We start from the raw sequence: 22,759 nt of genomic DNA, 5'->3' as shown, positions 1-22,759 counted from the left end.
CGTCCCAGCAGGCACGGCCGGGCAGGGCCAGGCCAAGCCTGGTAGCGCCCGCGGCGGGCCCATCCCGGAGCTGCTGTCAGTCCCCAGGGCGTGCCTCCGCACCCCTTCTCGGCCCCTCGGCCTCCGCCGGGCGGGAAGATCACTCCTCCCCGTTGCTATGGCTGCCAGGAAGTGGGCGGAGCCAACCGGGAAGCGCAGTCACCGGCTGAGAAATGACGCCACGGGGGACCCGGATGTTAGCGGGGTAGACATGCGGACACAGCCTCGCCGGCGGAAGCGGGTGGCTGGGGGAGGGTTCCTTTTCTGCAGCCGGGTCATGTGACCAGCCTGCGGCCACGTGATACTGCGCGGCCGCGATGGGCACGGCGCTGGACATCAAGATCAAGCGGGCCAATAAGGTCTACCGCTGCGGGGTGAGTGTGGCACGTACCGGGCTCCGGGACCGGTCTCCCGGCTTTGCGCTGGGACTTGCCGGCAGCCCGGGAACTTCCTGGCTGCTCTGAGGCAGGAGGGCACTTCCTGCTTCGCGCCGTTCTTTACCGTGGAGATGGGGCTGTAGCGGGGGTTGCAGCCTGTTGCCAGCGAGCTGCGGGAAGGCGTACTTCCACCCTGCTCTGAGCTTTCCCTCTCTATCACCCCTGCCCACTCCGTGCCTCCGCCTTAGCTCCTCTACCGAGAACGCCACGGATTCCTCCTGCAGCAAAGCGGTCCTGGGCTCCGGCACGGCTTTAGGATTAAAGCCTGCTTTTTGTCCTCCCATTGTCCCTAGCTAGAGCGACGGTGCTCCGCCTCCGGTGCTTGCCTCTAGCAAGTCTTTGGAGGGGGGGCGGCAGGGCTTCGGGAGGGAGGGAAGGAAGGAGTAAGGCTCCCCGGGGAGTGACTGTGGCGTTCACCTGTAGGGCAGCGTCGCTCAGTCGTTAATACTTGTGCATTACAGCAAGACTGGTGCTTCAGTACAGTATGTAGGTTACAGTCTTGTTTCGTTTCTGTGCTCTGCAAGAAACCTGAAAGTGTCTCGAGATGTTTGCAACTGATAGGAAATATCCTCTTAGATGAAGTACTGAAGCAAGAACAGGTCGAACTTTTGTTTTCTTTCTTGCCACTGTACAGAAGTCTGATTTCTTAACTTTTTTCACTGATGCAGTTATTGATAGTAATAAAGTGATAGTTCAACTTCTGCAGCTACTTGGAAAAACGTTGTGCCTTTTTTCATTGTTGAAGACTTCAAGCACAGTTTAAAAATAAAAAAACCCAACACTTGGCTTATGTTTTCAACGTTTTTTTTAATCACTGTTTTTTTAGAAATATTGTTTAAGCTGAAGTTTTCAGGTCATCCCCCCCCTTTTTTTTTTTTTTTTTTTTTGGTTGTTGTTGTTGTTATGCAGCCACACAGTGGTATTCTAAAAAGTCTTTTCACGCACTGCTTTCCTGTAAATTAGTAGTTTTGGTTGTTACAGTGTATAAAGCTTGTTTTGATGTATTAAAGGTTTTTAATGCTGGAAAACTGCTTTAAACAGATTTGGATGGAAAGGTATGCAGCATCTGTTCTGCAGATGCTAAATCGCCTAAAGGGTGACTTTCATAAAGCTAAATTATCATTTTGTGAACAGCACATCCTTTAAATATGGTGGTGTAGTGGTAAAGGCTACTTTCTGTGTCTCACTTTCACTTTGTTTTGCTAATGCACTTTATTCGAAGGACCTTAATTATTTATTTCAGTACTGTATTGCTATGTCCATTTTCAGTTTCTTCACATGACTTACCTTATATCACTTTAAACTCGATTATTTTACAGAAAAGGGGTATTTCTTATGTCTTTAAGCTGAAATTAAAGAAGACATTTATAGTTAGTAAATCTGTCAGTCTTGTTTGTTTGCTTCTACTTTTGCTCCATGTGAAAAGGTTTATAATTTTAGTTCGTTAACTAGGCCTGAAATTTGGAGGTCTTGAGTGGTGTGAAAACACGACGAAAGAACTGTACACTAGAAACACATGAATTTTCAATAGAAATTTCGTAGGGATATGAAAGAATTACAGACATCTCTTCAGTTAGGCGTAGAATGTATACAGGTTTGGTTTTGAGGTTTGGTTTGTTGTTTTTTATTTTTAGGAATTTACTGGTTATACTTCAGTGACAGTAGCTATGCAAATAATACCTTTAGTCTATGGCAACTTTCATCCCAATATATACTTGCATCAATGCTACTTGAAAATGGAGTCTTTTAGTAAAGACAGTGGTTCATCCCAGTGTGTATGTCTAGTTATTTGTTCGAAGGCGCTAGGGGTGCTGTAGCTAGATTTGATTTCTACATACGCACACACCACCCGCCCCAAATGTATTTATCCTGCATTTGGATTTGGAAGAAGGTGATGCCTAAATTATGCACTGGCATAATACTCTTTTTGTTATGCCTGTTGCATCGTAACAGCATAAAAAATTGCTGAAACATTCTAAGTAATAATTTGCCCAAGATCATGCCACCCACCTAGCATTTAATTTCTGCCACCTTTCTTGTGCTGACAGTATTGGCTGTGCAGTAAGCTAGATCAGGGAAATGGATAGTATTTGGTTGCAAGACACTCAAAAAAGTAATAATGGTAATAAAAAAATGATCATGGGCATCCTTTTTAGTTTTTCTTATGAATGTCTTCCAAGTGAAATACAGGATATGGAACAGTTGGTATCAGAGCAGTGTTGTGTATGGCCAAAAGAAGAGACATAGTCGAGCAGGAAATTGGAAAAACAAAGTGGGGTGGATGAAGAGCAGTCTAAAGGATCTCAGCCTCTGATGTTAGGTGATAATAGACCAAAGAACAGGTAATGGCCATGGCTGAATTCAGCCAGTCTTCAAAGGAAGAATCGGCATGGCATTACCATTACAGCTCTGATTGTGTACATCTTGAGAGCATGTAGTCTGGATGAAGTAGGGTTTTTAGCAATCGGCATCTCTCAATCTGTTTTGTGTACATCAGCCAGCGTCTTTACAGCTATTGAGTGTATTTGCTATAAATCTTTATTCCCTCAAGTAGTGAAAGGGTAAAGGGAAACAGAGGAGAGACCCATGTTTAGTAAGTAACTGTTCTGAGAATCTCTTAATGGTAAATTCCATACTAAATAAGACCCTGAAGGTGCAGGAGTTTACATTAAAAACTCCTAGGGAAGAACTCTGAAAGTTAACGAACTTATATCTAATTTTATTGCAGGACTGAATTTGAGTCTTGTTAGGGAAAAATGATGTTGAAAGTATATACGAGAAAGCTGGTGTGTGGAGAAGATAAAGGTGTGCCTAAAGCAAATAGCTGACCAGGAAAATAAAGGTTGAATAACTTCTTTTTGCTCTTTATAAGGTCAGAGTGATGCATACATTTCATTACAGGCTTTCCTGACCAGGTCAAGATGTTTAAAATTTCTCTTTGGTCCTGAAATATCATACAATAGAACCTTCAAAGCCTTCTCTGTTGTCTTGGGTTGGGTCAGACTACCTCCTGCCACAGTCACCTGGGTTATACTAAATCCAGCTGAATTCAAGCATTTCTCATTGTTGCAAAGCAATCTCCTATACCAAATGGAAGTCAGTTCATTTCCTAAGACTTTCTTTAGTTCTAGGTAGTTGAGTAGGCAACTGTTCTGGTTTTTTTAGTTCCTTACTTCTGTGTTGACGGCTCCTTTCTAATTGTGAGAAATTGGACACAAAATTTGTAAAATAGTCATGCATCATGCAAGCGCGAGATTGTGTTCCTGGTTTTAAAAAGGAAGTTGGTTAAAATAACATGCTGTGATAAGCAGTAACCAATTTCTGTATTCATTATTTATAATCACCAGAAACTGGGGGAACTGAGCAAACAAAGACCTTTATTTTGTCCAGACTTCAGTTTGAGAAAAGCTAGCTTAAACAGGTTGCTTTAAATTGTGAGTAAAAAAGAAGCTTCCCACTTGTTGGGCCAAAAAAAGTAATAGCATTTTTAAAGAAAAAAAAATAAAAAGGGGATTTAAGAACAAAAAGACAATAAAATGGGTCCTAATAAATAGCAAAATATGGCTTATTGCAGTAAAACTGTGTTTAAGTTCCTAAGAACAAAAGATCTGTTCAGGAGACTTTTTATTTAATTGGATGGAGAATTCTTGAGCCATTGAGGCTCATTTAATAAACTCTGGAATGCTAGGAGAATGAGGAGACAGGCACAACTAATGATGTGTTTTATCTGGAAAACCCAAACAGGATGCCTGGAGGAATTCCGAGATTGATAATTAGAAGAATTGTAGGCTGAAAGGCCTGAAAAATGCGTTGTACAAAGAAAGGTACTAAAGTTAACATCAGTGAAAACTTTTAGTGACAAGTGAGTCCAAAATATTCTTAAATCAAAATTTGTTCATAAGGAACGATGCAGCTGCTTGCTCACTCTCCCCCCCCCCCCCCCGCTTTTTCCCCACCCCTGGAGAGTTGGGAAGGAGAACCAAAAGACTGTAACTCCCATGGGTTGAGATAAGAACAGTCCAGTAACTAAGGTATAACACAAAACCATTGCTGCTGCCACCAATAATAATAATAATGATGAGGAAAATAACAAGGGAAGAGAATGCAACCACTCACCACCCACCAACTGATACCCAGCCAAACCGAGCAGTGATCTAACCCTTCCGGGTAACTGCCACCAGTTTATATACTGGGCATGACGTGTTGTGGTATGGAATACCCCTTCGGTTAGTTTGGGTCGGGTGTCCTGTCTCTGCTTCCTCCTGACTTCCCTTCCTCCCTGGCAGAGCATGAGACTGAGAAAGTCCTTGGTCAGAGTAAGCATTACTTAGCAACAACTAAAAGCATTGGTGTTATCAGCGCTGTTCCCAGGCTGAAAGTCAAAACCACAGCACTGCACCAGCTACTAAGAAGGAGAAAAATGACTGCTACTGCTGAACCCAGGACAGTATCCACCCCTTATTCCATACCATTCATGTCATGCTGAGATCCCGCATTTTTCAATATACCATCATTCTTGTCTCATATATATATATATAAACACCCCCACACACATGAAGACAGAGATATCATTCCCTAGTGCATGGACCAATCCGTATAAAGCTGCTGCGTTCATCCGGTCCATGATGTTGGGCTCCATCTCTTGTATCAGTCTTTTAGAGCAGGAGAGACAGTGTGCAGTGCTGGATTGTTGCCTGCTGATGACACCGTGGAACTTGTCTGGTCACTGCTTAGCTCGTCTGTTTTCGTCAAAGTTCATTCTCTGTTGGGATGATGGTCGGAGGGAAGTCAGGGCCAGTCGCTGGTGACCTGGAGACATCTAGTTGGTGGGCTATAAAAGTGCTACATAGCAGGCAACAGCAAACAATTGAGTTCATTGGCTGTTTTCCCCTAAAATCAAATCCCCTTGAGATACACATCAGACTTCCCCAAGTATATCTGGGTCCCTGAGCAAAAGCAATCACATGAGTGGGTTTGCCTTTACCTGAAGCAGGAATAACCCAGACTGTCTTCCCCAGCAAATTCTTTATGTGCACCACAGGAACTTTGTCCCCTTCTACAGTATGTAAAAGTTCTGACTGTGCTGGGCCAGCCCTGTTGTCAGATCCTCTGGTGTTGACCAACCAGGTGGCTTTTGGTAAATGTGATTCCCAGTGTTTGAAAGTTCCCCCACCCATTGCTCTCAGTGTAGTTTTTGTAGCCCATTGTACTGTTCAATTGTCCCAGAGGCTGGTGCATAGTAGGGAATATGATACACCCTCTCAATGCCATGCTGTTTGGCCCAAGTGTCTATAAGGTTGTTCCGTAAGTGAGTCCCATTGTCTGACTCAGTTCTCTCTGGGGTGCCATGTTGCCACCAAATTTGCTTCAAATTTTCCTTTTCCCTAAAAAAAGGCAAAGTAATTAGTATATATGAGCATTGAGGTTTTAAAGCATCTAATGACTAGTTAGTTGGGTTTAGCGGGCTTTTTCTATTGAATGTGGTCAGTTTCTGTCTAAATAATCAAAAGAATACATAGTTAAGATTTGCAGGTGGCTTGCCTAGAGGAACAGATGTGGAAGAAAATGATCAGGATTATTTAGTAAATATGATGTACCTGAACTTAGCATGAATTTTTAGATTGTCAACTGTTTGTCCTAAAAGTGAATGCCTGTGATGTGGAAAGTGGAATCTAAGAGGAACCTAAGGCATCTTGTTGGTAACCAACTGACTGTGGACTTCCATTCTACCAAAATAAGGAGAAGTTTAATCTATGGATGTATAGTGGCTATCAAATGGAACGAGAAAAATGTTAGGCATTTCTGTATGGCATTAGATATGACATCCTTCTCCTATTGTCAACACCTCAAAATGTGTGATGACAGATTTCAAGTGTTCTTTAAATCTGCCTCGTGGTTTGTTGTTTATTCAAAGCTATCTTGCATTTGAGAAAAGAGAAGAAAGAAAGAATGACACTGATTTTATTAGGGATGCTGTCAAGTGATTAGATACAATCTGAAAATACATATTAGCTAGCTAAAATTATCTTTTTCTAGCTCATGAGTGTAGCAAACAGATCTGATAGTGTAAACAGTTAGATTGGAATTAGTAAAAATTTGAACACTGAAAGTAGTTGTCCCAACAATTTATGGGACACCATAGTGTGTGCTTCAGTCCTTTCAGTCTTTACAGAAAGTTTATGGATACTGAATAGCTGTCTGGTTCAGTAAGAAGTCTTTAGATATGGCTTAGGACTCAAGATGAGATTCTGTGCTGTGTTACGAACCATTTCATGTTATTGATTGAAGATAATTCCAAATTGTCCTCAGCCAGACCTGGATAACTCTGCTCCACAACTAGAGAAACAAGGGGTTGTGCTGCTGTGAAGCAGTTGTTCATCTTAGTTATGACCTTGGAAGTGACGGAATCTTTCAAAGTGTCATGTACATATCTGAGTGGTAAGGAACTGAGAACAGAAAGCTAAAAGAGCTTGTTTAGGATTATTAACCTGAGACAGTCTTCTTACAAAGATGTTTTGTTTGCAGCTTAGAACATGTACCTCACTTCTCTTTTTCATGTAATACACTGGCCTTCCTATGGATGGTTACTTTGTTGAGATGAATAATTCTGTGTAGAGCTGTATTAGTTTAGTTCCATCTTTCAAAGGTTTGTCATCCTATGGTGAAGCCATGAGGAGTTTCTAGTAAGGGAGAAGGGAAGAAGTGAACAAGAACAGCTGATTGCAATTTACTACATTATAGTACAAGGGGATTGATTCCAGTGGTGACATTCTCTGTGCCTTTTGTTTTGTGGTGTTAAAGCTGAACAAGCCCCTTTTGATATGAGCAGTACTATTTTAGTATGACATGATGCTGCATAGCTTTTGCAAATAGTACACGTTTGCAAATGTTTTTCAAAACTAGTTTTCTCATAAATTGTGTGCTAACTGTAAGTATTTTAACATCTTGGTAGGCTTATGTTGTTTTTTACTTTTTAGAAGGACAAGTTTACTGACAGCTTTGTATTTAGAGGGGTCTCTGGCCTTACACAAAATGGCTCTTTCGCAGAAAATACATAGCTGACCACTTCCCAACACATCGAACAGAAATATGAATATTATATAAATAAATACTATTGCATCTTTTTCATGATTCTTCCCTCTCCCCCACATCAGTAACCTTTGAAAGTTTTGTTAGAAAGTAGTCTTGAGGTGGGTTTTTTTTATTTCTTAAGAGACATTGAGTGTTATAAGAAAAAATAATATATAACTTCAAGTCACTCTTTGTTCTGCCCCAAATGCATACACCCTTATCGTGTGAAAGTATGTAGGCAGTAGCTCTGGAATAGGTTGTTGCTGTGTGGTGGGAGACTGTTCCCATTTATTAAAGCAGTTCATATGTTCAGGATTGTCCTTGCTTCTTATAGTTCAGCTGTACTCATTTTTCAAAGCAATAACCTAATTGCTTGTACTAATTAAAGCCTGTTAGCAAAGCAGTACAGTATTTAGGTCAGCTTTTCTTCACTGTCCTTTTGTGCTTGTGCCTCCTGTTCCTGGCATTTCCCAATTGCTGCAGGTCCTCTTTTCAGACTTGCAGTGTGTCAGCCTTTGTTGTGATGCTCGATGTTCTTCTGCTGTCCTGTTCTGCTTTAAACCCCCTGACCCATTTTCTATATTGTCATCCTGTATGTACCTCTAGTAAAGACAAAAGGCTGGCAAAATTCAAATAGCGTCTGTCAGAGATGTACATAACTAGACTGGTTTTAACTGGTTGAGTGTAGAGTGGGCAGTCTCTGAATTATTCTTTGTTTGGTGTGATCTGTAGTTTGGTGTCTAGCTAACAAGCCTGGTGAAGGTGCAGGAAGCATTACCATATAGCGGAAGAGAAGGCTAGCCCCAAGAAACTTTCGCAGGTTCTCAAATCACTTGCTCGTATTTCCAGATGTGTACGAAGGGTTGACGTTGAACACTGACTTGGAGTGGATTCTTTGTTGTAGGAGAGGGGAAGGATAAACTCTGGGGTATGTAAAATGAACTGCGTGTTGTTCTCCTGCAGTTAATCTCTTTTTTTTTTCCAGCGTTAGAACTTCTAAGTTGATACTTTTCAAGATGCAGTGTTCTTGTGCAAATACCGTTTAGTAGACAAAGCATTCTTAATGGGATAAATGATGCGTTGCTTGACTCATACAACTTGTGCCTTCGATTTCCCATTGTAGCATTGAATTTCCTGGTGTAGCAGAGCAACTATTTATTTATTTATTTTAAACCTGTTCCACTCCACTCTTGAAGAGAGTCTTATCCTCAGCTTGGCCATCACTTTCACAGTTACACTTTCTCTTTCATCTCCCATGTCTGGCTGTCCCACTCTTCATACAAAAATTCCTGCTGGGGTTTCATTCTATCATGTGAAATTAAACTTGTTTATTACCAACTGACCTGATATTTGTTCATGAGGATATTTTTCATCTTTCTGAAGAGGAAGATCGTGAAACTTTGTAAAGAAATTGAAGCTTGGATCAGTACTTCTGCAAGGAAGAGGACAATATTTTTAAAGAAAGAAACCAGAAGTACAGAGTTCTCTTCCTCACACTGCTTTTGGTATCGGTATTTGTCTTCTCTGACAAGATTAGACTGTTCTCTAGGAACAGTGTTTTTGAGTTTGGAAATCAGATAGCACACTGTCTGAGTAACAGCTATAGAAGAAATTTATTTAAACAAATATTTTCCTGTTGTCTTTTCTCCTATCAGGAAGTTCTTTCTGGAGTTGTGGTCATAACAAGTAAGGACACAGTCCAGCACCAAGGTATCTCGTTGACAATGGAAGGATCAGTCAATCTGCAGCTTAGTGCCAAAAGTGTGGGTGTGTTCGAAGCCTTCTATAACTCTGTCAAGGTAAGACCTGTGCAGATTAGTATTTTTAGCACAAAACCTTTGTCTTTTTTCTCAAATTAAATCTTTCCTTAGTGACTTTCAGGTAGTTATAGCACTTCATGCTATGTAAATGATAGCAGAAAAATGCTCAGTATTATCTAGTGATACATGATGACATTTCGGGAAGAAGCTCGCACTGTTTTGAGAGTTTTCTTTGGGGCTGAAATACAGTAACATAAATAATAGGTTACTGAATGATGCTCTGTGCTGTGAATAAACACCTGAATTTGTCGAAATTCAGGAAGTCTATTCAGTGGGTGTTGCTGGTCCTTGAAATGGTGGGGCTGTCACTCCAACCTAAATGTCTCAATGTTTATCTTTGCAGCCTATTCAAATTATTAACAGCACTATTGAAATGGTAAAACCAGGGAAGCTTCCCAGTGGCAAGACAGAAATCCCATTTGAGTTTCCATTGCAAACAAAGGGCAACAAAGTTCTGTATGAGACATATCATGGTGTCTTTGTTAATATTCAGGTAAGGCAGTCATTTCTGTAAAGAAAATCTGAACTTTTGTTAGTTGCAGCATGTATTTACTCTAAAGCATCTTTTATTCCATGGGAGAAGCGGATAAAGTTTTGCAATAAAGTTTTCATAGTGCAGTATCTTTTCTTTTCTCGAATTAGAAGAATGAGCAGAAAGCCAGAGATCCTTTGAAGTAAGTAGCTTCTAAGCTTTCCTTTATTAATGCAGCATTCTTCTGGTATATACTGTGTTTTCTAAATATAAATTAAGATTAAAAATAATGATACATGTTAACCTTCAAAGTACTGGTTTGTAGGTAGTTTCTAGGTTTTCACTTAAGAGTTTCTAGGAGTCAGCACTTTCCACAGGTAACACTTTTTAAATGTGGTAAAGAAACCATCCTGAGATCTCAGAATCCCATCAATATAATGTTGCTTTAAAAAAAAAAGTTGTGAAGTCTCTTTTTCAGCAAGTTTAAGCTTTTCATTGTAGATAGTTGATAGTAGTGAAACTAGATGTAACGTGGGAAGTATAAGAGAGAATTAAAAGCATACTGGAAAGAGGAGCTTTGGGTTAAGAAAGATCTATTAATTTGCCACACGTGTTAGATCTTGCACAGCTCTCTTACAGGGTTCTGATTTTATTGTGAAAGAAGTTGTATTTACCATTTTGGAGATAATCTGCATAAGAGTACATACCCAGACGCGAGTGTGTGTACTGGTCGCCTAGTACCAGTGAGACTTTGTTAGTGCAGTAGACAAAAATTACTGCTAATACTAAAATGTTAAAAATTAAGTTTATTGACTTAGCAGATCCATTTTAAGACACGGGGTAAATCCTACGGTAACAAAGCCACTTAGTATTCAGAATCTGTTTTCCTGCATTCATTTATGAGAAGTATCCTCTAAATAGAGGAAATCTTTCCGTCACTTATTGTTTCATGCCTTCCGTAACAGAGTAAATCTTTTAAGAATGATGGTATAAACAGAACAGTAACAAGAAGCGTTGCCTGAAATACCTTTACAGAGCTGCTGTGATCCCTCCTTATGTTGTAGACAACTACATTTTCTTCATGAAAAAAGACAGCACTGCAGTGTCCTTTTGGTACAAACAAATGCGTGATTTCAAAATGAAGGCTCAAACCAAAGTGTTGAGAGCTTGTAGTGTTTTCAAAATCGTGAAGTGTTTGCTTTCCTGTGGAGATGAGTAGTAACATTTCCTGCCAAATCTGTACTGACCATGGTAATTTGTAACGGAATCTCGTGGAAACACTGTTGTGAAATTTGACTTTTTTTGGTTAAAAATTGTCTTACCATAGGGGGGTTCATTTGTTTGGGTTTTGGGTTGGGATTTTTTGTGTGTGTGTTTGTCAGGGTTTAGGGGTTTTTTTGTAAGGGAAAAGTCTTCAGCCATCTCTTGAATATAAATACTGTGTTAGACAATGCTTTTTCTGACTGAGGGGTGCATTTTAGGTTGGGTTGGTTTTTTTCTTCAAGGAAAAAGTTGAAGGAGCCATTAAATGCAAAAAGTTTCAAAACCTACTGCTGATGGAGAATCAGTGGGTTATAAAGCTGCTGGTTTATTCTTTGTGTGTGTGGTTTTCCTCTTTTGCTTGTTGGGCTTTGGTTGGTTGGTTTTGTGTTTGGTTAATTTTTTTTTCCACTTGTAGCTCACTGAGTATTGAATTTGATGACAAAGGATAAAACTGTTGGCTATTTAGTTGAACATATTACAGTCTGGGATTTAAAACCAAACCCTAACAAACCAGAAACCCACAGGAAAACCCCCTACCTACTAGCCTATTGGAAGTAACTTTAAGAAAAATTCCCTTGTTTTTTTGTGTACATCCAGATGTTTAAGTGCTTCTCATGTTTTTTTCAGCCTTGGCTTTCTTCCTAATGTAACATCTGTTGTTTGTAGAAGATATGTCAAAAATGGTGCAAAACTGGTTGAGTTGCTTTCCATATCCAGATAACTTGCCTATGATCAATATCAGTTGTTTTAAAGTATACTTTAATGGTGAATATTTGTTTGTTGTTCCCTCATATACATAGCTTCTCTTTACAAGCTGGCAATAAAATGTAATTAAAAGGTTAATCATTAGATTTCAGCCAACCTGTGAGAGCTGTGTTCTCCTGAAGAGGAAAATGTAGTGTTGAGGTGCTGTTTAAGAAACAGTTCCTAGACCTGTGTCGAAGTCCTGTGCAGTTTAAAAGCAAGCCTCTCTTTCTTGATCAAGGTATTAGTATGTTAGCTGGGGGTTCAGTTTCAAGGTTCAAGACTCTGTCCTCTTGCAGAGACCTTCTAATTAATCCACTGATGGGGAGGCTGTGGGCCAAATTCCAAGGCTTATATGGTTGTGCTGCCTCATTGTACTGTGTTCCCTGGTCCAAGTGGAGTATAGTGCAGTAGTAGGTTTGCTCCACAGTGATCAACTTCAGTGGAAACCATAGTCTGTATGGGGTGGGTAAAGGTAATGCTCCTCAGTGTCTTTCTTGTACGTATATTGAGGTTATGTGCAGAGGGACATCATGAACTAGAAGTTATTAAGCTGAATCAACCCCTAGTTTGGTTGCACCTGTTTTTGCCAATTCCTCATCTGTAAAGAAGGAATTAAGAACTAAACAAAGCAAAAAGAACCCAAACCACCCCAACAAATTCCCAGTCTTGTAAGGATGTTGAACAGCTGTGTTATAGATGCTGAAGTATATGATTACTGTGATAATGAAGGTCCTACTATTTTTCAGTCAGTGGTTCATGGCTCCTTTTTTTTTAGGGGAGAAATGGGAGGAAATTGTCAGCAAGGTTTTGAACAGTGAACAGCAAAATTAACCTTGTTGCCTGATTTTACTGTCCGCTGCTGCTTTTAAGTTCAGATGTATGGCTGAAGACAGTTCCCCATTAACAGTGGTAACAGTTACATGCATATTTAAATTCAATTTTACAGTAGATTTAAAATTAGAGGGGCTATGAATATATCTTACTGATAATCACTTATCCAAAGTATGGTGAAAAGCAGTACCATAATCACTCTTAACTGAATGTAATTTGGGTGCTGAAGCCGCCGTAAAAGAATACCACTCTCTGTCAGTGAATTAGTCCCTCAATCTTACAGGTTGTTATATAATGCAGAAGATATGGAAAGCTTTTGCAAATGACTAGGGGACTGTAAACTCAAAGAAAAATCAGCTTTCATTTGGGAGTATCTAAAATCACTATACCTCTTACCTCTTTCCCCTTTCCCCGTCACTGGTGTGTACATTGCCTGCTAATCTGTTTTAAATGATGCCTTAAATATTAATAAGAGTAACATTCTGCACATATGCAATAAGAAGATGAAAAGTCAAGAGAAAGAGAGAGGAAATCTTAATTAAGTCTCTCTTTTTGTTCTCTGCCATCCTGTTCTTGCTAGTATACCCTACGGTGTGATATGAAACGTTCTCTGCTGGCAAAAGACCTAACTAAGACTTGTGAATTCATTGTCCACTCACTGGTAAGTGTGATTTGTATTAACTGTACAAAGTGAGATTTTATTTTTTTTTTCCCCACTTCATGTAAAGTTTGGCAGTAAGGCTTGAAAACTGAGTAAAACCATGTAATTTGTAACAACTAAATGTGTATATATATGTATAGGGATATGTACAAGTAAAGGAAGATGGCCTCAAAGCAAAGCCATCCGGAAGAGATAGGGTGTCAGTTGCTTCTGATTAGAATAACACATCTGTCTTAATTTAAAGAAAACAGTATAAAGAGATTTTGGTTTATAAGATGATTTTATACTGTACTGAGTTTGTTCTCTTATTCATCCTTTCAGTTCTGAAACACAGGTGTGGTTAAACATTATGGTGGTGGTCTAAACACTGTTTCAGGTTATCCAAGCATTTGTTAGCCAAGGGTTCTAGGCACCCACAATGCCTGTCCCAAAACCAGGAGTTTGTTGATGAAGAGAAAGTATCTGATATCTGTTATTCAGATGACTAACTTCAATTGAGAGCCCTGACTCAAAGTATCAAAGCTGGGATTGCATCAAGTTGGAAATAAGAAGCTTGTCAGCTTAATCACCTTTGCTATTAAGTAAGCCCATGGTTGGCAATATGCTAAGATAACTAGGTTAACAAATATCAACGTCCTGCAGTTAGCAGCATGGAGACACCATTCCTCCTCCTCCAACGGAGATACCGTTGTGGGATGAGATTGGCTTGTCTCCCAAGGAACGCTTTGCTGCTTTGTTATTTGAAGTTCCTTTATCAGATTGGTTTTTAGTTTATATTGACTTTATGCATGTCCAGAGCATCTGATGTCAGTACAGCCTGTGCAGGCCCAATTAAGTATCTTTTTCCACCCACAACTTGTTGGAACATACTGTTTGTATCATTCCTCTGAACTGTTAACGGGGCAGTAAAGTATTAGACTCTTTTGTTTTACTTATGAATGGTGGTGGAAATAGGTTATTTTAGTTCTATAGTACATTTTTAAAAATTTAGTTGCTTTTTTAAAGGTGCTATGAAGAAGTTTCCTGTTGGTAAGATTTCATTTTTTTTGAAATATTATGCTACACTTTATTGGTCCATTATTACATTGTAAGTAAGCCACACTTGTCAAAATAGTGAACAAATTACATACTGTGCAGTTTCCTGGGTTTATTTCTTGTTCCCACTACAGCACTTCTTAGATCACAAGTCAGTAAATCATGAGTCTCTCAGTCAGGGTGAATTAATGAGGTTTTACTGAACATATAATTCTCACTGTCAGGGCTCAATGTACCATTTCCCTTAACCTTATTCTTTGCCAGAGTTAGTCATTTATGGGAAAATACAGTCAAGTCTTCTGCTAATATCTTCCATCTTGCAGCTGGGCAGCAGAAGCTATTTTGAATTCTTAAGTAGTGAGGGTAGATCCTAACTAAGAATTCAAGTTAAGCCCATTGGTGGTGGTGGTGTGCTCTGCCAACTCCCAGTTATATACAGCTGGGACTCAGAATTCATGCTGTGCTGGCTACTTATTCTAAATATGCAGGGGAAAGACCGTGCATCTAAGGATGAAGAGAGAGGTCAATGAATGGTAAGCAAAGCTTGCCTTCCTGGTGCAGAGTACAGGCTTCCATCTCAACAGAGCTCAGGGCTCATTCAGACACTTACATAAGGACTTCTTGGTTTTGTGATAAATGGTGTGAATAGATACTGAAGAACTCTAGTAATGTGCCCCCACAGTTGTTTCTCGAGCATGGAAAGCTAACCTGGACCAAGTTTTCTTTATTTTACAGTTAAAGAAGCTGGAATGCTAAGTCCATTAAATCAATGCTATGCTTGATTCCATCATCTGAGGATGGAATGATGATTTGATGATCTCCTAGTAATGTGAGGATGGCTTATGAGACCTGAGTTGTTATTTAAAGGGCAGCAGATGAGTTCAGAATGCTCAAGATGTTTGTGCTCAAACATGTTTGAAGCAATGAAGCAAGTTCATTTATAATCTCCCCCTCTCTGGCCTGCCCAAATTCACTAAGTATTAATAATGAGAGGAAGCATTGCAAGTAATACATGAAATGCAATTATTTGTAAATACAGAATTGTGAAATTTAACTGTTTTCTAAGGTATACCCTATGCTTCAGATAGGTAGTGTATTTCTTTATTTCCAGATGTGTTAGTCAACCGCATGATTTGGTTTTCTCCTTTTCTCTTTCTCCCCCAGTGTAGGTAGAGTGTATGCCAAAACTTACAAATGGAGAGCAAAGAGGTTGTTATTTGGCAAGCACAAAGTAACCAAAAATTGACATGGTTTTGTTTCTACAGTTCAGATTTGTGATGCATTGTGACTTGTACTTAGACAATGTTGTAATGTTATTTAATAACCAAGGCAGGAAATTTTTTTTTTTATTATAGATGCATACTTTCAGTATGAAGAAAATCCTGAAAAATAACACATCCTATAGTTTCTTGACTTTGTCTTTTTTAATATTCTTGTGTGTGTTTCCTAAATCATAGTTTACAGTTTAACTCTTTCATTACTTCTAGTCACAGAAAGGGAAACTGATGCCAAGCCCAGTTGACTTCACAATCACTCCTGAAACTTTGCAAAATGTTAAAGAGGTAAGGCTTTTCATATTATTTAAATGTAATGCCTCTGTGATTCTTAGTGAGAACGAGAGAGGAATGGTTAAATGCCGTCCTATAGATAATCAGTTCTCTCTTTCCCCACCCCCCTCTTCTCTTTTTTTTCCCCACTGTTGTAAGCAGTAAAGTGATTCTGCCTGGCCTCTTGTGGTGGTGGTGACTAATGCAAGGTGGAACTTTGTCCAGTAATGGTTAAACATTTTTATAGTTTTTCTGAGTGAAAGATGGCAGCGAAGCAAGAGAAACCATTCTAAACCTGGTGTAGTCAAGATCCTCTAAAAATGTACATTTGGATCCTTGTTTATGCCTCTTTCTTGCAGCCCCATGTGGCTTTGGGAAGTCTGGATGGACATTAGTGGCTATTTTGGTCATTTAGCTTTCTGAACACTTGTTTCTGTTTGTCCACTGAAACGTATGTTCTCTTTTCTCCAGATTTTCCTCTTGTGCTCTTTTTGTTAATAGGACTGTTTTCCTGCTTTAGGTTTCCCTTCTGCATCCCCAGTTTGTCTTCCATTGCTCTTGGTCCCAGGCTTCTGAATTCAGACATACTTTTCCACTTGTTTCTCAAAGCAGACCCTCTTATTCAGCTGTCCAGTTTTTTCATGCTATTGTTGACCTTATTCTATGTGTTCTCCAAATCACTGTGGCTAGAAGGGACCTCTAGAGATTGGTTAGTCCATCACCTGTGCTTAGAGCAGAGTCATCTAGAGCAGGTTGCTCAGGGCCATGTGTAGTCAAGCTTTCAGTATCTCAAAGAATGGGGACTTGCAACCAATTGGCAATGTTACAGTGTTTGACCACCCTCACAGAGTTAAGAATAAATAATTAAGATAAGGGTGACATTCAGGAACCCTTTTTGCTCATGACAGCCTTACAAAGATAATCAAGATTGGCCTCAGGGGAACATGGGTCAGTTTCCTCAGCACTTGTGGGTGCATCCCATAAGGTCCAATGGACTTGTGTATATCCAGACTGTTTAAATGTTCTCCAGCCTGCTCCTTCTCTGCCAAGAATAACTCTTCCTTGCTCCAGACTTCTCCTGTGGTTGCAGGGGCCTGGGATTTCTGAAGGCAAATCTTATCAGTAAAGTCTGAGGCAGAGAAGACATTAAGTGCCTCTGTCCTTTTCATGTCTCTTGTCACTAGGTCTGTGTTGTCCTTCATGTCTCTTGATTTAACTCCAGGTGTTCTTTGGCTTTAGCAAAGCCATCCCTGCACACTTGGATACTGTTTTTATGTTCCTCCTGGGTCACCTGACTCTACTTCCATCTTCTGTATACTTCCTTGTTATGATTTTTATCAGTAGTATCTTTTCCATCCATGCAGGTCTCTTTGTACCTTTGCTTAACATTCTGCTTGTTGGAATAGGCCATTCTTGAGCATGGAGGAGGTGATTCTAGAAAACAAACTAGCTAAGTCCCACTGAGTTAGAGGATGAGCAGGTTGTGTCCAGCAGCCTCTCATGTCTCTGGAGACTGCTGCATGCTGAAAACAAGTCTTTCTAAATGTAAGGATATAATAACTACTCTTGGTAGTAAAATTTCTTTTGATACTGCTGCTAAATAGTAAGCTTTCAGCAGTCTGCTCTTCCTACGAACCATGTTTCCATATAAATGATTTTCTATTTCTTCTTTCTCTTCTGTATCTTGATAGTTTCTACTCACTGACACAGCAAAAACTTGGTGGTGTACATCATGAAAGTCCTGTTCTTTAAAAGCTCTTTCTTAACAGACCTTGCACCTTTTGCTATTTCAAGTACGTAACTACAGAAGTAGGTTCTGAAACTTTTGACATCTCTGATCCAGCAGATCTTGGTGTCTAATTATGGAGCTGTCTAAGGAATAGTGTTGAATGTGTATGGTAGCACAAACAGCGCTAGCTGGTCTCAGAAAAGTGTATGAAATGTATGGTCTGAAGTGACTACCCAGTGGACAGGTAGAAAAAGTCATTGGTTTGGTATACTTAAAACATTAAAATTTAAATTCTCTGCTTGTCTGGAGATTAGGACAGACCTATAGTTTCTGATGGACTACTAGAAAACTGATCAGGAGGTTTGAAGTAGCCAAGCAAAGCACAAAGACATTGGCTGAAAAACCAGGATTGATTTGCTTCTGTGTTCTTGATTCTCTGTTTGAGGGGAATTATGAACTAGATGGTAGGCCCCATGAGAGAAGACCTACCTAGGATTACATAGACTAAGATTGAGAAAAATGGCCTTGAGTTCTCATTCTACAAGTTCCTTTTATCTCTGTCTCTTAGCTTCCTGACCACTAAGTTTCAGGGCATAGCCGTATGATGTCCCAGGGAAGCAGCTCTCTGTTTACTGATAGTGGTGATGAGAAGAACCTGTGAGGGATCATACAATAAGAAAGCATTTTACTAATACATCATTAGGACTCAGTATTTCACAGGATGGTTTTGTCAGAGGTGTAACTTTTGTTATTTAAGTTAGGAGAAAATACTCATTTACTAAAGGCATGAAAATTCCTCTCTTTTTATTTCCCCCCAAGATTTGTTTTGAGTGGAACAGCTAAATTCTGCAGAGGTGTTGGGGATCTGAGTGAAACAATCTAAACAATAGCTACTGCCATTGCTACTGGCAGTCAGGACTCAGAAGCAAACCAAACAGATTGGGAGGAAAAACGTTTTCAACAAGAGAGGTGGTTTGGAAGAACGGAAAATCAGTAACATGGGCAAGGTAATCCAATGCCACAAGCAAGTGTGAACAAATGATTGGAAGGTAGGGTTTAACATCAAAGATGTCAATAACAAAAAATTAAGGAGGGAGAGAATAAGGCTTGCAAAAGGGGAAAGTTAGAGCAGGATGCTCAAACAGCTTGAAGAAAGCTGGGTGGTGAAGATATGAGCTGAAGATGTGGATAGAAAGCTTGACTGTTTCAGTATGCCTCCTGCCAGAACTTTTAACTGGATCTTGTGGCACACAAGTTTTTCTGCTGGCAGAGAATACCTGTGGTGCCTGCTGGCCTAAAAAAGGGGGAGGGCAGGGAGAGCAATCCCCTGCTTTGGTCTTTCCTGGAAACTGATTTATAGATTGTCATTCTCAATCAGCTGTTCTTACTGCTCCTTCCTTAAGAAGTAGGAAACATGCTTGCTGTTAAGAAAATGTTGAAAGTTAAGTGTGATCCTGTATGTAAATTAAGCTCTCTATTAATTGTCCTTAATTGGTGTCTCAGTACATACACAGTGTGCTACATCTTGCATCAAACAAAGGTTTTTAAATGTCTGCCTTCCCTCCCAATGCTAGTGACTAGGAGAGGGAAACGTTAAAGGGTAGGAAAATCACTGAAATGAGAGACTGTATTGTAATCTGTAACAAAATGGGACCAGCATGGGGTTCTTGGAGCACTCCTAGCCTACTTGACCATCCTGTTAGTTCTTGCCAGCCTACCTCCTTCACCCTGCAGTTCCGACTTCTGGATTAATTACAATGGCCAGGTTTTGTCAGTGCAGGTTTTGTCAGAAAAAGCTCCTGGGGATGGAATGAGTAGGAGGGCGATGCAAGTCAAGGGGAGCAGGGGTACTAAGAGATACCTTAATGCATTTGCATACGGATGCATATGTAAAGAGATTTGAGTTTCCTGAGGCATTTCTGAACTTTTAAATTCTTAACTTTGCAGCTTTTGGGGATCTCCTACATATTTTGGTACCTTTCTGTAGGGTATTTTTTTCTTAGTCTGCTTTTACAGTTGTGTCTTTTTCTCTTCCCCCCTCCCCATAATCTTTTTAGAGAGCCTCACTTCCAAAATTTCTCATCAGAGGTCATCTCAGTTCTACAAACTGTATCATTACACAGCCACTGACAGGGCAGCTGATAGTGGAGAATGCAGAAGCTGCGGTCAAAAGTATCGAGCTGCAGTTAGTACGTGTGGAAACCTGTGGTAAGTTTCTCTGTCAATGTGTATATTGAATGTGGAGTGTGTATAGAACGGACTGCAGTAGCTACTGCCTGTGCTTTTTCAGCTTAAACATGAAAGCTTGTCGAAAGCCATATAATTAAAAAGACTTGCAAACAATTGTTTTGTGCCTTAGATGGAACAGTCCACACATTAATTTAAATAACCTCTGCGATCCTTAACTCAGGCTGCTCACGTGAAAACGTGCAGGTCAAAGGGAAAAATGTTTTGCCCACACATATCTCACCCCTTAGCCCCGGTGCATCTTTGTTTTAAATCTTGGCCACTGTGTTCTCTCTTTCCCTTCCCTCTGAATCTCCCACTTTCACCAGGGTGCGCGGAAGGGTACGCCAGAGATGCCACAGAGATACAGAATATTCAGATTGCTGATGGGGATGTCTGCAGGGGCCTGCCAGTTCCTATATACATGGTGTTTCCCAGGTTGTTCACCTGCCCTACCCTGGAAACGACAAACTTCAAAGTTGGTAAGTGTGTGTAGGGCTTTATGCTGTGTTGGTGTCTTTCACCAGAGGGAAGTTTCCGAGTTTCACTTCAGCTTCTGGCAGGTAACAGGGTAAGTCGCTGCTAGCGCTGCAAGAAGCACCAAGGACATCACTCTCTTTCCCTGCAGTCCCTGAACAGGACTGTAGTCTGCTGTATTTCATGTAGATTGAGAAAATACAGCCCAAATACTTACAATTAAAACTAGTTGTGCAGCTGTTAAGCTACTTCTCAGTACTAGAATTATATGGTAAAGGGACATGAACAGCAGTGTAATGGCAGGGTTAGGGTTTTTTTCTACCAAAAAATTGTATGTGTTAACCACTTGAGTAATAGTCCAAGAATGAAATGCCAAGATGATCCCTTCCTTCTTTTCACCATCACTGAGAACTTCTCTTTCCATTTCCTCTCCTTTTTGTTTCCTATTTTCCTGGTGCACAGACTCAGAAGTAGAAGTTAGGCTGCATGTGGCTTTTCTTTTTGCGTGTGACTTTGCTTTTTTTGATCTATACCAGCTACTTCTTCCTGCTTGTAGTTGCCAAAATCCAACATTTTCCTTCACAAATACCTCACTTGTTCAAATAATTACTGCAAAAATTCTCATTGCCAGCCTGGTTTTCTTCCCTTTATTCTTCTGGAATCTATTGGTTTTCTTTTTTGGTTTTACTGTATCAGATTGAAGCTACAGATCCCTGCCTTTAGGATCCTTTCTAGCTGAAGTCCCTGGAACTTTTCTTCTGTACACCTCAGACAAATGTGCACAACTAGTTTTCCACAACTAGTTTTTCTGCCTACCTGTTTATCTGCTCCCTGAAGAGCTCTCTCAAACCTGATGTGTACAGTGATGTTTCCCCATAATGCTTCTACTCTTTACTTTTTGCCATTTCTAGCTGTTGAACAGCAATTTACAGTGACAAATGGCTCCTGTTAGTGTAGTATCTACTTCTAAGAAGTTATGAAGCTTCCAAAAAAGGACAGTTATTTTCAGTTTAATTTGATCTCTGGTTCCCTTCGTTTATTAACTCTACCTGACTTTGTATCCTGTCTCTACTTAGGATTCATTATTGATCTGATTTTGGTTTTGAACAACACAATATACTATCCAAAGAGCAGATTTTGAAATTTGATCGTAGCTTGCAGGTTTATTAGATGTTGGTGTTTAATTTCATAAGGCCATGTGTGATGCATGATTCTAAGGTTCTGTTACATGCTGATAGCAGAGGAGGAGTCTGCTCCCCAGCTCTTCCATTGCAATGCCTGAGCCATGCATATTGGTGTGAGCCATCTTTCTCAAAGCATCTTAATCTTGGAGGCTTGAACGCTGCCTGTTGGCTGGAAGACCAGATGTCATAGTTTGTCAGTGATACAGAAATGTATCCAGAGGAATCCCAAAGATGAGAACAAACCAAGGTTCTCTAGGAATGGTCTGAGGATTGAGTGGGATGCCTGGAGTGGGGTTCTGCCTGGAGTACCGTGTTCATGCCACAGGAAAATCCAGGGTACTGGAGCAGCTTGGAAGAGCTCTGAGAAGTGCTGTACACGAGAGCAGGAACCATCTGCCTCTCCTCTTACTGCTACAGTTCAGATCCACAAGGGACTCTTCATCAGGGATTGTAGCAATAGGACAAGGGATAATGGGTTTAAACTTAAACAGGGGAAGTTCAGGTTAAATATAAGGAGGAAGTTCTTTACTGTGAGGGTGGTGAGGCACTGGAATGGGTTGCCCAGGTAAGCTGTGAATGCTCCATCCCTGGCAGTGTCCACGGCCAGGTTGGACAGAGCCTTGGGTGACATGGTTTAGTGTGAGGTGTTCCATGCCCATGGCAGTGGGGTTGGAACTGGATGATCTAAAGGTCCTTTCCAACCCAAAGCATTCTGTGATTCCATGACTCTAATTTTGTTATTCCCCCCTCTTCTAGAGTTTGAAGTTAACATTGTTGTCCTTCTGCACGATGATCATCTCATCACAGAGAACTTTCCACTGAAGCTCTGCAGGATGTAAATAGCCAGAGGAGAATCACTTGAGGATTTAATGAAAAAGGACAGAATTCTTCAGAGGCAAAGTGAAATTTTATGAGTTCCTTACTTGAACTGGAAACGCATCACTTCCTTCTCCCTCCTGGAGGTTCTTGTGTCTTCAGTTCTCTGTAAATTGTGCTACCACTTTGCCTGCCTCGCAATAGCCTGCATGGAGGTATCTATCCAGACAGCCATGTCAGGTATCTTTCTGACTCCAACAACCATGTTTTCTCTGATTTTCCTCTGACAAATCCTGAAGGAATGATTCTGTATATTTCTGCAAGTTGTAGGAATATGTAGTAAGTTTCTCTCTTCATGTAATTTTGTAATACTTGTTCCAAAGGCCTTTGAAGACCTCTTAAAG

The 22,759-nt window shown here is 40.3% G+C and overlaps 1 protein-coding gene across 2 annotated transcripts; it reads left to right on the top strand.

Moving 5' to 3' along the window:
- VPS26C (VPS26 endosomal protein sorting factor C) lies at window positions 1-22,759 on the top strand. Of its 2 annotated transcripts, XM_080612034.1 has the most exons (8): window positions 9-413; window positions 9,203-9,346; window positions 9,711-9,860; window positions 13,261-13,341; window positions 15,864-15,938; window positions 19,710-19,860; window positions 20,208-20,360; window positions 22,296-22,759. In XM_080612034.1, the coding sequence occupies exons 1-8, from the start codon at window positions 357-359 to the stop codon at window positions 22,376-22,378; spliced, it is 894 nt and encodes a 297-aa protein (XP_080468160.1). In that variant the 5' UTR covers window positions 9-356; the 3' UTR covers window positions 22,379-22,759. The 2 variants fall into 2 exon arrangements, with proteins under 2 accessions (XP_080468161.1, XP_080468160.1); XM_080612035.1 differs by lacking the exon at window positions 9,711-9,860 and having other exon boundaries at window positions 1-413.

Source organism: Psittacula echo, assembly GCF_963264785.1.
Source record: "Psittacula echo genome assembly, chromosome: 3".
Classification (NCBI taxonomy): domain Eukaryota; kingdom Metazoa; phylum Chordata; class Aves; order Psittaciformes; family Psittacidae; genus Psittacula; species Psittacula echo.
The sequence above is the reverse complement of the archived record's forward strand: the minus strand, read 5'-3'. Positions and strand labels throughout refer to the sequence as shown.